Source organism: Antedon bifida, chromosome 11 (genome assembly GCF_963402885.1).
Source record: "Antedon bifida chromosome 11, ecAntBifi1.1, whole genome shotgun sequence".
In the NCBI taxonomy this organism is placed as follows: Eukaryota; Metazoa; Echinodermata; class Crinoidea; order Comatulida; family Antedonidae; genus Antedon; species Antedon bifida.
Window position 1 is genome coordinate 11902868 of NC_136236.1, and position 15382 is coordinate 11918249.

Sequence of the window (15382 nt, forward strand, 5' to 3'; positions counted from 1 at the left end):
TAAAGACTGCTTCTTAATTTGAATTTATTTTATGAATTCATTACAATTTATAATTTGAATTATTATTATCAAAATATTTAAAATTCTTTTAGCAAATTATTTATTTCTGCTAAGTGCTAAGTTACGCGTATTGTGATTGGAGAAAGATATCAACTAACAAATTCAACTGTCCAATGAAGTAACACCTTAAGAATGTTGTTGACTACGTTCCTTGGTTACTGGATGCATATGCACGAAATCAGTGCAAAAAGTATTAATTGAACAAAACATTTAGGTAAGTATTTTTTGGCAGTTTAATTTATTTTTTATTACATTGGATTGTTTAAGTAAGTTAACATAGTGTGTATTTGTTCAATTAACCATTCATAATATTAACGGTCAAATTAGGTACGATATGCCACCACTGTAACAACAACAAACACGGCAATCATATAATGTAGGCCTCCTAGGGCCTAGGCCTACTATTAAAATGCAATGTGTGAAAACACACCCTCTTGTGACTCGTCTCACTTTGGTGAGTGAGTCTCAGCCAGGACCCAAGGCCTACTAGCTAGGCTAGGCCTTTAGGTGCTAAAACCAAGTAATAAAATAGGTAGAAAGGACAATGGAATTAATTATGTACTAGCAGATAATATTGATTGTATGATACATCAAAACCAGACATTGGCTCCTTCCCATCCCACACAACATATACTTTATAGACAGTGAATTCAATACAACATAATACAGACACTAGACTAGACAGTGAATTCAGTACATTGAAATTGACCTTCCTTGCTCACATTCCAGTATTTGAAATGAAATGATTCTATTGTTTTTTTTTTAATGTATTTAGCACACCCCATTAAAAATAGCCTAGCATGACCAACAAAAAGCATCAAGCACATGGCATATGATAAAAATAGACTCTAGCTAGGGCCTAGGCCTAGAGGTAGGCCTAGTGTTTAAATATGCAGCCATAGAAACAATAATAACATTGAGCAAATAAAAATACTTGCCTCACTTTTTCATATAAAACCTGTATTTATTTGGTTTGTTTTTTTCGTTAGCAGATGTAAGAATGAGTGATGATGGTGAAAGAAATAAAGATGCCATTGCCCCAGTTGCCCCAAAGGTCATTATACAGGAAGAAGGTCAAGTTGAAGTGTCCGGCAGTCCTGCCTTTCAATGTCTAGATGAGGTAACCAACTACCATCTTAATTTAAGTCATTTATTAATTTCAAAGAATTATTATTTTGATGAATAATTTAAACATGTAATGTTATCAGAGACATGTCTGTGATGTTATCAGAGACATGTCTGTGATGTTGTTTAGCTTTATTTTAGTCAAAGTTGTTTATACAATGTGTGTAATATAACCTGTATCTTATTTTTTTTAATGTAATCAACTATTTTCTTTAAATTTGATCAGCTTTTTCAAGAAGGCAAGTTGACTGGTACTGAAGTAGCTCAACTAAAGTCTAAGTACACACACTTACACAAGACACTTGCTTCGTAAGAAAACATTTTATGTATAGAAATCAATATAGACTAAAAATTTGATTGAAACCTGACCTGAATAGATATTATATAGATATTATGGAATGTATTGTAATTTGTTTTCAATTTTTTTTACAGAACAAGAGATTCTGAATCAAAGTTTTTACAGGCTGCTAAAGAATCATCAACAATTTTAGAGAAACAGAATGCTGAACTTGAAAAGGCGGACAATTTTCCTGATAGTTCCAACACAGATGTTACCAAACATAGAATGCAACTTCTAAAACATAGAAATGAATTTGACCAATCAGAGGAAAGAAAATATCAATATGAATTTCAAAAAGAAAGGTAAAATACTTAAGAATAATTTAGTGTTACTCTTAAATTAGAATACTTAGTTAGTGTTACTCTTAAATTCCTATAAAATAATCAACACTTAATTCAATGTTGTCCCTATGTTGTATGCATTAACTATTTTGTTTTTCAGTCTTAAAGAAGAAAAAAGAATGCTTGAACGTGAATATGATCGTCTTCCAAAAAAAGATGAGATTGAAAAACAAACCAAAGAATTAACAAAAAGTATTGAAGATTTACGAGTAGAAATTGCACAGAGGAAATTGGAAGCAAAGAATTTACGAGAAGAATTAGAAACAAAAAACAGACAAGTGATGATTGAGAAAAAAGAGCTAGAGAATACAACTGAACAAGTAGAAAAATTGAAAGATGAACTTGTTCAAGTGCATTCACTACCTGGACAGTTAGCCAAAGAAATTGACAAAATGAGTAAACACAAAAAGTAAGCTTTATTTATAATATATTTCTTAATATATATCATTTAATTGCAAAGGGAAAAAAGGTTTGATAAACATGTGTGTGTTTGTTTTCAGTGAACTTGATAAAACCAAATGTGAAGTTGATGAGGAAAGCACTGCCCTCACTGTTGAACTTCTGAGAGTAGTTGAGGAACAACAAAAATTATCTAATGATAAATCTAATTTAGATCGAGAAAAGGACCAGCAGAGGCAGATATTAGAGAACAGACGGAGAGAATTTGACGCTTTAATGAAAGATTTTGAGTATAAGAAAGAACGTGAAGCTGTATGTCTTGGTGATCGAGCGACCTTTGACCTCAGTCTGCGCCACGTTCAAATGGAGAAAAAAAATCAGCACGATATTTATGCTAGAAAACAGCGAGAAAAAGAAAGGGACTTGAGAAATTTGAAGAAAACGGAACTGCATTTGAAAGTGGCCACTGAGGCCCAAGCTCATACTCAAGTGAGTTGGTAGTCAATAAATTGAGAGGGAGGGTATATCTTAACATTGAGGCCCAAGCTCATACTCAAGTTAGTTAGTCAATAAATTGAGAGGGAAGGTATATCTTAACATTGAGGCCCAAGCTCATACTCAAGTGAGTTGGTAGTCAATAAATTGAGAGGGAGGGTATATCTTAACATTGAGGCCCAAGCTCATACTCAAGTGAGTTGGTAGTCAATAAATTGAGAGGGAGGGTATATCTTAACATTGCTTGTAGGTTATATTAATCCTGTTATTACCATAACTAGATGAGATTCTTTTTTTGTTTTATAGACAATTTATGACAAAGTAAAAAGCCAAGCAGACTCAGGTCCAAAAGATGATGGGAGTTTAATGGAGAAAAGAAAAGACCTTCAAAAGGAAGTGGACGAAATTAAAAGAAAACTTGCAGCACAGGTAACGTCACATTAATATGTTAATTAAAATGATCTATACAATATTAAACAATCGTAACATACTCTTCTCTATAGAATTCTACTAATGATCTACTCTATACACTATTAAACATAACATAACTCTTTTCTATAGAATTCGCTGACTGCTGTAGAGCAGGTTAAAGTTGAACAAAGCATTGCGGAAGAAGAGCGCCTCCTATATGAACAGAGTGATTTGAGAATTGAGGTTGTTGAGTTGACACGACTGGCAGCAATAAAAGGTGATGAGCGCGAGCAGAAGGCAAGAGACTTTATGCGAGCTGAGCTACGATATCACCGTGCATTAGATGATTTAAAAGCTAAAGATCTTGCGATCATTGATAACAGAAAAAAACATCAAGAGATGATCATCAGGTAAGTCATCATTTATTGCCGCAACACTATGTTCATTTATTGCAACACTATGTTCATTTATTGCAACACTACAGTATGTTCATTTATTGCAACACTATGTTCATTTATTGCAACACTATGTTCATTTATTGCAACACTATGTTCATTTATTGCAACACTATGTTCATTTATTGCAACACTATGTTCATTTATTGCAACACTATGTTCATTTATTGCAACACTATGTTCATTTATTGCAACACTATGTTCATTTATTGCAACACTATGTTCATGTGACACACATACAGTATATAACAGGTTTTGATCTTTTTAGAAATACTTTGTGTTTACAGATTGAAGGATTTTGCTAAGATGTATGATGTCATAAAAAATGAACGAAACAAGTGTGTAAATCTGATCCAAGCAAGCACACAGAAAGCTGCTGAAATGAGAGAAAAGATTAAAATTCTACAAAACGAAATAGAAATATTAAGAACTGCATGCAATGCTAAGGAAAGGTATGTTATAACATTCTGTATTCCTCAACTATTAAACAATCTTATTGAAAGTGTGCCGCAGTAATTCATGTTGTTTGTATTCCTCAACTATTAAACAATCTTATTAAAAGTGTGCCGCAGTAATTCATGTTGTTTGTATTCCTCAACTATTAAACAATCTTATTGAAAGTGTGCCACAGTAATTCATGTTGTTTGTATTCCTCAACTATTAAACAATCTTATTGAAAGTGTGCCGCAGTAATTCATGTTGTTTGTATTCCTCAACTATTAAACAATCTTATTGAAAGTGTGCCGCAGTAATTCATGTTGTTTGTATTCCTCAACTATTTAACAATCTTGTTGAAAGTGTGCCGCAGTAATTCATGTTTTTTGTATTCCTCAACTATTAAACAATCTTATTGAAAGTGTGCCGCAGTAATTCATGTTGTTTGTATTCCTCAACTATTAAACAATCTTATTGAAAGTGTGCCGCAGTAATTCATGTTGTTTGTATTCCTCAACTATTTAACAATCTTGTTGAAAGTGTGCCGCAGTAATTCATGTTGTTTGTATTCCTCAACTATTAAACAATCTTATTGAAAGTGTGCCGCAGTCATTCATGTTGTTTGTATTCCTCAACTATTAAACAATCTTATTGAAAGTGTGCCACAGTAATTCATGTTGGTTTTTTTTATCAGACAATTCCAAAAGGCTAAACTAAAGCATGTTAATGCTGTTGTTATACGTGATCAATTGCGTAATGATCTTGCGAAACATCAACGTATTGAAGAGGAAATGCGAGAGAAGCGTGAACAGCAAAGAATGGATATTGCAAAACTAAACTTGATGATAAACCAAGCAGAGGAACAGATGGTAAAGTTAAGGAAGCGATATGAGAATGCTGTCCAACATAGAAATGACAGGCAAGTGACCGCTAACTACGCTGACATTTACCAGTTTAGTAATTAATAAAATAGTCAATACTCATTTCAAATTTGCATATTTATTCAGAGGTGTCCAGTTGATTGAGCGCAATGAGGAAGTTTGTATCTTTTATGAGAAAGTTAATATCCAAGACGACATGATACGTAAAGGGGATGTTGAATTACAATCACGTGAGGAAGAGATACGGTTTCTAAAGATGCAGGTTGCTGAAGAGAACAGGTCTATAAGCTTAGCTAGAAAGACACTGCCAAACAAGAGGGCATTGGATGGTGAGCTGGTCACACTACAAATACAGGTATATCACCTTATCATAGTTAATGACAAATATTTCCTTTTAAACGTCTAATGCATTAAGCATACTAAATGGATATACAATTTTAATAGTTGTCACAGTGTCAAGACCGTATGGCAGAACTGGAGAAAAACCTAGAGAATCCTTATGACGAGAGTCGTGTCAGACTTTTGGAAGGAAAAGATATGCCACCTGGGGACCTCAACAAGAAGATTGAAGAGGTAATAATATAATTGGATTTTATCGATATTGAAGATGACATATAATAATAGTGTACATAATAGTAAAAATAATTGTGTTATTATAAGAAAGCTTGAATTTATTTTATAGCTTGAAATTCGCTTAGCAGAGAAGGAAGAACACTTGCTTGAAAAAGATTTAATCTTTGATCAAGTTTGTAAGCTGTCAGAACGAGTAAATCAAAAGATGGACGCTGGAAAAACACACACACTTAATCTTGCAAAAGAGGTGAATACATTATTAATGGTATGTCTATGATAGTGCGCATATCCATGTTGATCTGGTTGATACTGAAATGTTCTTTTTTGCAGGTGAATGACTTTCAGGCTAAAATAAAAGGTGTCACTCGTAGGATGATGGCACGGGTATCAGAGCTGTCAATGACTCAAGCAGAGTCTTTAAAACTCCAACAAGAAGTAAGAGATAAAGAAACAAGTCTTGAACAAGCTTACATCCGAATGCAACGTGGTGAAGCTCCAACAAATGAAGCTGCTAAGGAATGGGAACGAATGATTAATGATGAAAACAGAAGGATTGAAGATAAACAAAATAGACAAGCTGTAAGTCAAATTATTATACATTCACTAATTCCTGAGAAATTTAGGATAAGTTAATTACGGATACATTCACTAATGTCATTAATATATTTGATTAGATCCAAGAGGATGAAGAGCAGTATGTCCTTGCAGGAGGAGCAACTACAACTGCTGAACCACGACCAAATGCATATATCCCAGACGATGACCTGGAACTACCTGTACCACGACCTTACGGTGCTAGCGCCCCCTTCAAACCACAGGAGTCTGGCGCTAACATGAGACATATAAGAAAACCTATTATCAAACCAATAGAAATTTAGATAATTACGGTGGTTAATTAAATATTTAAATGATATATTTGTGAATAGAATTGTAGTGTGCTTTTATTGCATGGGTAGATGATGTAGTGATTTTCAATTGCTCTTTATATTTATAAAGAATTTAAATTAATACTTAAAGCATCAACTTATTTTTAGGAATAAAGACAAACTGCTTCCAAATAGAGTTTTCAGTTCCATCAAAGTATATAATCTAATCCAAGATTTACATTTTTGGTCCATTAAAAAATACCAAAACCTGCTCTCAAATACCTCAATATTTCAAGTCTTTCTGTGAAGACAAATATTGTAGAACAGCTTCCAATAAATTATTCACTGTATTCAACTTGTTATAAACAATCTACTTCCAAATATGTTGCTATCTACAGTTAGTAAAACAGCTTCCAAATGAATAGGAGTTAATACAGTAGTTATTAAGTATCTGAATGTATGCTAAAGGTCACATTAATCTTCCTTTTTAGAAGGTGCGTCGTTTGGATTACAACTTCCTTGATGTAGAGGTGCATAACAATAATATAATTTACTTAGTTTGTAGTTAAACGTTGGATAAATGAATTGTACAAAAATGTAAGAATAAAGTAACCCGAACTATTTGCACATAATTTATTTGTTAATATTTTATTTGTTAACATTGCACAATCATTTGTATTCTAATTACGGCTACCATTTTAAAATGTTACATCAGATAGATTATTTCCATACTTTTCCATTGTATTGAGTAAAGCTACTTTTTCAACTTTCCTTGGTTCCATCTGGAAGCAGCTCGGTTCGTTATCGAATCCATGATTCACTATCATCATCTTGGGATCTGAAAATAATAAATAAAAAACAAGACATATATTTTATATTACGATATACTTACACGACATGGGAAAACATTGCAAATACCTTACCTTTCTCTCTTAGCAGTTTCATCAAAGTTCCTAGAGGTGGAAAGGCACCTGTTATGCTTTCATGTTCATCAGAGCCTGCATCTGTAATACACATTAATAATTGAATTAGTTTGACTATCACATTAATAGTGTTCTTTCATTAGTAATATGGAAAGCCTCTTACATAAAGTACTACCACGATCAGGGTCCTGCTCCATTGCAGTCTCTCTATTTAGATAGAATGGATACTCTAAACAGCCTGAAAATTAAAACAATACATCAGTTAAAATATGTACAGTCTAGGCTGATTCACGGTGTGATATATACAGAGTATTATCAGTTAAAATATGTACAGTCTAGGAGGCTGATTCACGGTGTGATATATACAGAGTAGTATCAGTTAAAATATGTACAGTCTAGGAGGCTGATTCACGGTGTGATATATACAGAGTAGTATCAGTTAAAATATGTACAGTCTAGGAGGCTGATTCACGGTGTGATATATACAGAGTAGTATCAGTTAAAATATGTACAGTCTAGGCTGATTCACGGTGTGATATATACAGAGTAGTATCAGTTAAAATATGTACAGTCTAGGAGGCTGATTCACGGTGTGATATATATACAGAGTAGTATCAGTTAAAATATGTACAGTCTAGGAGGCTGATTCACGGTGTGACGTATACAGAGTAGTATCAGTTAAAATATGTACAGTCTAGGCTGATTCACGGTGTGATATATACAGAGTAGTATCAGTTAAAATATGTACAGTCTAGGCTGATTCACGGTGCGATATATACAGAGTAGTATTTAATTACAAATATAACAATGGGTATGTTCTTACAATCATCTTTGAGTGCGTCCTCTACATACTGCTGGGCTAAATACTTCAAAGCAAGTGGATGCTTCCACTCTTCTATAACCTCCAATGCTTCCGTCTGCAAAATACACATAGTAACATGTTAGTGCTTTTATAACATACACAAGTCTTTATACTGTGTATTGTTTTGTATCTAACCTGTGGTAACTGAATCAAGATCTCATGCTTTTGTAAGGAATGCTCTTCGTCATCTGGAAGTTCAGCAAAGAATTTTCTCACAAATTCAGGGGTTAGTTGAAGAACTCCTCGCTCTACATATTGCAGAAATGAAGAGTAACTTAGGCAACGATAGCCAAGACAAGTAAAGCACGTCTGAAATCCTGAAAAAAACATAAACAGAATCATATTACATTATTCAGATAAAGTAATAACGATAAATTTGTTTAGAACTAGAACTACAACCCACCTGGAGGAAATGGAAAACAAATGCTGTCTGTTGCTAAGTAACATCGTTCTAGTAAGTTGTACAAATGTTTATCCTTTTCACTCACCGGATCTTGACTGAAAAATAACATTTCTTTGTTAATATCTCCATTTACAGAATGAAAACATTAGCTGCACATGAACAGAGTCATAGAAAGTGAATAATTAATTAAAGATGTATTGTCCCTTTAAACACAAAAAAATGAAGGTCAAAATATTCTATATTTAAATTGGCCATATCAAAGTAATATTAAAGTTATTCACTTTAAGTCGAAAATTCGAGTCAAAAACAACAATTTTACGTAATTAAAAGCTAAATTAATTTGATTACATTTCGTCTGGAAAATCGTCGCGAGCGAAAGTAAACAAAGATTTCAAACCACGAGTATACATTATGCAATTAGGATTGTTTACAACTCTTCACGGTTGAGAAGGTGTTTTCACACAGATCGCGAGGAAGTTTTATGAGTATGCATACATAGTAGCCAAATAAGCGCGTTGCATTATGAGATATGTTTTGATCGAAAACTTTGACTGGAAGTCAAAGTTATTTTTTTAACTAAAAAACGTCTGTATTTCAGTTAAATGATTTTTTTTTCGACTAATTTTTGGTGAAAGTTAATAACTATTATGATACTTCAAAATGACCCACTTTTTTTCGAAATCTTTTATTTTTTATTTTTTTGGAATTTGACAAAGGGACAATACATCTTTAACCAAGTAGCAATAGTAAAAGCTCACAAGTATAAAAACTTACAATGTAATATTAGCTGGTTCAAGTTGCTGACCTTTGACACCCACAGAATTGGAAACAATTTCCAGAAGTTGTTTTGCTTGTTTCATTTGGCATTCAATGTACTCTGCAGAAAGTGACCTCATTCTGACCTTTTTGCTATAGTCAGATAAGTGCAGATCAAAATGACGAGTCAATTTATCAATCATCTACAAAGGACAAATAAACAAATAATACAACTGTACAAGGTGATGATAGTCAGTTTGAGATTTTGTATTATTACATGTAGTTGCCAAAGTGATCTTTACTTTCATGTTTTATATCTCTCTGAAAGAAATAAAAATGTAATAATCTTACCAGTTGCTGTAGTCTATTGGAGTCCTTGTCTACATGTAATTCTGATGCATAGAATACTGAGGTAGACGTTGTGTTCAATGTCGGTGACAGCACCTTCTTAGCTGACATCATCTTTAATTTAGCAGATCGCATAAATGATACACCCGTCCTCGATGATGTGTCGGTGAAAGAGTTGGATCGTTCAAGCTATATCAAATACAGGTCAGAAGTCAACTGGAGAAATACGTAGAATGTAAATGATGTAAAATAATGCTTACCTCAGTGGTTGTAGTGGCATCATCTTGCATCAAGTCAGCATTTAATACACAGAATATAAATGATGTAAAATAATACTTACCTCAGTGGTTGTAGTGGCATCATCATGCATCAAGTCAGCTTTTAATACACAGAATATAAATGATGTAAAATAATGCTTACCTCAGTGGTTGTAGTGGCATCATTGTGCATCAAGTCAGCTTTTAATGAACTTGTGTTAAAACGTTGCTGCTTTTGACGTCCTTTATGTAATGCCTGTACCAACTGTTGAATGCTTTCCCAAACGCCAATATTTACTCCAACTTGACTCTGTCTACGCTCCTTCCTGTCCGCCTAAACATTAATCAATTATCATTAAACTGACAAAAATGAAGATATTAAATAACATTAAACATCAAATTACTATAAAAATTACCATGTAACATTCACATTTTACCTTGTAAAAGAATGCATCAAAGACAGCAGGAGCTTTAGTGTAGCTAAATCTGACTGTGATTCTCTTTCCATTATTCTAAATAAATTAACAATAATTTATGAATTGAAAAATTGAATTGATAAAACTGTATACATGTTAGTTTACAGCCTGTACTATCTGCATAGAGCCTACATTGGAAATACGTACATGCTCAATTTGACCACGTAGTGCCTCGGTTGATGTGAAAGGCAGATGTTTGAGGGCGTCCTTGTTCATACTACGTCGGACAGCATTAAATGTAGAGCCAATCAGATACTCTGAAAATAGTTGTGGTATGTATTGGCTGCTGATGTCGTCACAAACCAGCTTCATAACCTGAGAAATGATCATTAAAACATTTTGTATGTTATTCTGTTAATCAGTCAAAATTAGTCAAAGCTGGATCTTTCATGTATAGATTGAGGTAATGTAAAATAGCTAGACGTTGAGACAGTCTTATGTCAACTTACCCTTTTAGTCAAAGCTGGATCCTTCATGTGTAGATTGAGGTAATGTAAAATAGCTAGACGTTGAGACAGTCTTGTATTTTCTTTGAATGTTTGTACCAAGCCCTCTTTACTGATGCTTACTTTGAATGCTTTACCAGATTGGTTATTGAACATACAATCACCTTGAAAATTACAAATTGAAAGACATTTTAGGATTTTTATCAGGAATGCCAATAATCAATAAATTTGTATTATTTTATAACAAAAAACAAAAAGCAAATTAAAAAAAACTTAGTGAGATGAGAAAATTGAGACAATACTATTGATGGGGCGCTGTATGATTGAGTTTATGCATACATAACACAAAATGATGACGTTATACTTACCATTTAAACTAGCAGTTCTTTCTCTAACAAAGTGTGTTAGATTGTGAGAGTCTGTTAGTCCATCCGCGATTGGATGGTTTGAAACTTTATTACCATGTAATGCAATATGAAGACATGGGTTGATTTCTGGACTAACATTGACTAAATGAGACAGCTGTCCAGGAGAATAAACAAGAATGTACCCATCTGTAAACAAAGAAACTTAGTAATATACAACTAAAAACATCATTTAATACCTATTCTCATCAATAAAATATATAACAATATAAAACAAATAAAATGTATAAAATAAAACAATATAAAATAATCACCTAAAGATGAAAAGTAAAGTTGAGCGTTTTCTGCAATTGAACGAGCAATGTCAGGAATAGTGGCGTTGATAGTTAGCCCATGATGCACAACCAATATGGTATACTTCATGTCAACTAGTTGCCTACCAACAGTCTTCTCATTGGACCTCATTAAACCTTGTGTTTTCCAATCATCATTATCCGTATCATCTTCTGTACTTGACATGATATGTTGCTCATCTACAGATGATTCTGATCTTGCCTTCTCAATAGGATGTTGGTAACACACACAAAGGGAACCTCCAGATTGATGTATAACTTCCATATTAAACTGCTTATCTGTTATTAAAACATATTAATGACACTCAAAAGGCAAAATGTACAAATGTTTACAAAGATCATTTAATTCTTACTGTACCTGATACTGTTCTGCTTGGCCCACTAAATGTATATTCTTGTCTGAAATTGAACAAAATATTTTGAAACTACACTAGTTTATCAAACTCGTCAACATACAATGGTTTAACAGGATCGCCCTCTATGGTCGGAAAAAAGAAGTCGTCTCTTATTTACTTACTGTGAACATTCCGCAGGAATTGGCAAGTCCAATTTAATTTCAAACTAAAACAATAACAATAATAAAAATCATTGATCAAGATACAATAGATGACCGACTGCTCATGTGTGTTTTTTTATTGATAATAATAGAAATAAACCAGGCAAATAAAATTAAGCGAATATGTGTAAACAACATTCTTACCATCTTGGTGAAGTTATTGTTCTTATCATGATATTCGTAACATTTGAGAACTAGGTACGGTTGAACTTCTGCAGATTTGGAATATTTACGACAAACGAAGAACAATCTTTGACAAGAAAGGTCCCATTGCGACCAGTAAAAATGTTTCACTATCTCACAAATTGTAGGCTGGCTACTTATTACCTGAAGACAATAATAAAGTTTAATTACTAATTGCTACAATGACAAAAACGTGATACTAATCATCTAAATTAAATAATACTTAATAGGCTTACCACACCCATCTGGTCCACTCTTCCAAGTGGAATGTTATATAAAGCAATTGCTATTTGAAAAAAACAAATACATTTTATTTAAAAATGATGTCATTCTAAACTAAGTCCTACATTTTCTACTTTGGCATCAGCATGTAATAGGTGTGTCAGTCTTAACCATGGAATATACATTATATGTGCATTGTAGAAAATGCCTTTAATTTTAATTAATTGATTTCTTTCTTACATTCTTGGTGTAGGAACAGTATAAGTTTAGACTCTTTCATGAAAGGTGAATTGCTCCATAAAAACTGAACCTGTAGTTGATTTCGCCTCGAAATATTTAGGTCAAAAATTCGATTCTGAGGTTTTATTTCTGCAAGGTATGCACAGTACCGCTCTGAAAAAGTACATAAAAATATAGTAAAAAATACTTCCTGTAACTTGAAGTTTAGAAATAGCTAATTAGTGTGGTGGGGAAAGTATAGTTGGAATTGCTGCATAAAATACTTAAAGCCCCCTTCCCTACGTTTTTTAGATCTAATTTAAGATCACAAACTATATTTAATGTAAAAATAATACTATATGGTCCTATTGCGATAACTTTTTTCGTCTTTAAACGGTTAAAAATGTGAAAAATAAGTCGATTCTAATAATTATAGCGGCCCGCTATAAATCCCAAAATGCATTGCGCGCGGATTGATATTTTTATTTTTCACCTGTAATTCGCCCACTTTTCGATCGATCGTGAGGCCAAAACAAATGGAAGACTCCTAACTTTTCAGCGAAAATACCGGGTTTTCCCCAATTTGTATCAACGGAGTCTGGCAAAAATAGAAAGACAATTAATGCAGCAACTATACAACGTCAGGCTAGGTATATAGCTAGTGTACGATGTTCGTACGTTACCGATGTTTACCAGCTAGGCCTACAAAACTAAGCCTAGCTAGGCTAGGCCTAAGACCGTCCACGAGAGGTCGATCGCCGCGAGCTACTTAGGTAGTGCATTGTTTCTCACTTTTTATCATAATTTACCATAAAACGTACATTTAAGACAAGGAATGACATGGTTTAATGTTTTTAAAGTGATATATATGTATTATTTTCAAAAAAACGTCCAAAATTGCAGGGAAGGGGTCTTTAAATATGGCATTTAATATAAATAATGTTATACCACTTTTGAATGATGATTTTGCAACAGGAGGTGATCGCTTACTGTTTGTAGACTTCACCATTGCTACATATGCCAACACACTGTGACCTTTATTTACACTGCAACTCACTATGTTCAACTGTTTATCATGCACAAACAATGTCTGTCAAAATTAAATAATAAATAAATAATCTTTCAAACATTTCATTTATTTGCTTCACAATAAAACAAAAAGAGTAGCCCAACTAAAGGCTCCTTTAAAAAAAAAAAAAGTAAACTTCAAAATATATGAATTGTTTTAAATTGTTGTTGTGTATGTAATTTATAAACATAAAATACTAACAGAATGAGTTTGATTGGAGGGCGTATAAATGCCGACATGAGTAACCAGACAGTTGACAGAGCTCAGATGTGAGACATCATCCCAAACGTATATCACTTCCATTTCCCTTTCTTGACCAACAACTTTAACACATATCTTATTTTCGGTGAAAGCTGAATACATTTTACAAAACAGTATAATTTTATAAAGTAAATATTATAAATATAAATTATCGGTATTATAGCGGGTCATTCCTCCAAGTCTTGGACCAAGTAGTCAAGTAAAGTAACACTGAACTTCTTTTTAAAAAAGTACTTATCAACAAATATTTTAATTTATATTATGGGCATATCATTTATAAAAAGGTATATGAATTTATGATCACAGGCAAAATTTATTTAGCGCCCTCTTGAATCTTAGGCAGCAAGTAGTAGGCCTAGATAGAATAGGCGGCGGCCGGGTAAAGTAAGCCAAGTCCCTAGCATTCGAGGTCCAATTTTTTAGTCTAGCTAGCTGCCTGAATATGTAACAAGGTGAAGGCTTGACTAACTTACAATGATTAGCATGATGTTCACGTCTTTGCTTTTTAACATAATTTAGAATATCCCTTTCTACATCAAAACAGCAAGTGAATTTTAGCATGATTTGTGCCACAACAAAAAACAGCTATCAACTCGAAAAGAACTCAAATAACTATTATTGTCACGTGAAAGAGTCATTCAAGTGGAACGATACTTAGGACCTTTAAATCCTAAACACAGATTCTACTATCGTTCCACTAGGAACACTAAGATTGAATGTACTTTATTTTTCATAGTAAATATCATTATTTTATTAATTAACATTTTTTTACAACAATATCACGCACACAAAACTAACAATAGCCCATTTGAGTGCTCGCGTTTGAATGCGCATTTCAGCAGGTGACTTACGCACAGAAATTAGTGAGGGAGTAGCAGTTGACTTTGTATGAATGATCCATGTTTAGCAGTAGTAGAATCACTGATCAAAATAGCACAGCGTGAATTCTATCTATTGCCAAATATAGACCACTACTTCGAACATCGACTCGTCCAGAAGGTTGTTGGTTGACATGTTTTCTAATTCTGCCATGATGAATACAAATGTGTTCCTATTTGGGGCTAGCATTATTTGCTGGCGTATAAAGTACAGCAAATTGTGCCAGTGCCAAATAGCAACACACTCCACGTCCAATATGCCGCAAAACGAAGGCCTACCATCCGCCATATTTAATTTCTTTTAATAACTTTTGATAACACAAGTCATAATATCACGTTTAAATTAATGTGAAGACTGTAATCATTATATCTGAATGGTACAAAATTACCTCGTTATGTGTTCTCGTATTTCGTCCATTACGAT

At 33.2% G+C, this 15382-nt stretch overlaps 2 protein-coding genes across 6 annotated transcripts; one reads left to right on the plus strand and one right to left on the minus strand.

Moving 5' to 3' along the window:
• The first annotated feature begins 172 nt into the window (after positions 1–172).
• On the plus strand, positions 173–6997 carry LOC144855132 (coiled-coil domain-containing protein 146-like). Of its 4 annotated transcripts, none has more exons than XM_078712931.1 (15): positions 173–274; positions 1050–1180; positions 1412–1494; positions 1618–1827; positions 1967–2275; positions 2367–2754; positions 3067–3189; positions 3322–3581; positions 3914–4078; positions 4756–4980; positions 5069–5297; positions 5387–5515; positions 5625–5762; positions 5846–6094; positions 6190–6997. In XM_078712931.1, exons 2-15 carry the CDS (start codon positions 1061–1063, stop codon positions 6391–6393), a joined length of 2832 nt encoding a protein of 943 aa, XP_078569057.1. In that variant the 5' UTR covers positions 173–274; positions 1050–1060; the 3' UTR covers positions 6394–6997. The 4 variants fall into 4 exon arrangements, with proteins under 4 accessions (XP_078569057.1, XP_078569059.1, XP_078569060.1 ...); XM_078712933.1 differs by having other exon boundaries at positions 249–274; positions 1053–1180; XM_078712934.1 differs by having other exon boundaries at positions 252–278; positions 1053–1180.
• LOC144855130 (gamma-secretase-activating protein-like) lies at positions 6990–14684 on the minus strand. 2 transcript variants are annotated; one of them, XM_078712930.1, is made up of 22 exons: positions 14554–14684; positions 14021–14172; positions 13741–13840; positions 12772–12924; positions 12546–12595; positions 12271–12453; positions 12088–12131; positions 11929–11969; positions 11532–11849; positions 11221–11406; positions 10856–11016; positions 10554–10721; positions 10368–10442; positions 10094–10264; positions 9677–9862; positions 9344–9528; positions 8570–8664; positions 8302–8483; positions 8128–8221; positions 7468–7542; positions 7305–7385; positions 6990–7219 (listed from the first exon to the last, which is right to left on the minus strand). In XM_078712930.1, exons 1-22 carry the CDS (start codon positions 14639–14641, stop codon positions 7080–7082), a joined length of 2928 nt encoding a protein of 975 aa, XP_078569056.1. In that variant the 5' UTR covers positions 14642–14684; the 3' UTR covers positions 6990–7079. The 2 variants fall into 2 exon arrangements, with proteins under 2 accessions (XP_078569056.1, XP_078569055.1); XM_078712929.1 differs by having other exon boundaries at positions 13699–13840.
• Between the last annotated feature and the right edge of the window lie 698 nt (positions 14685–15382).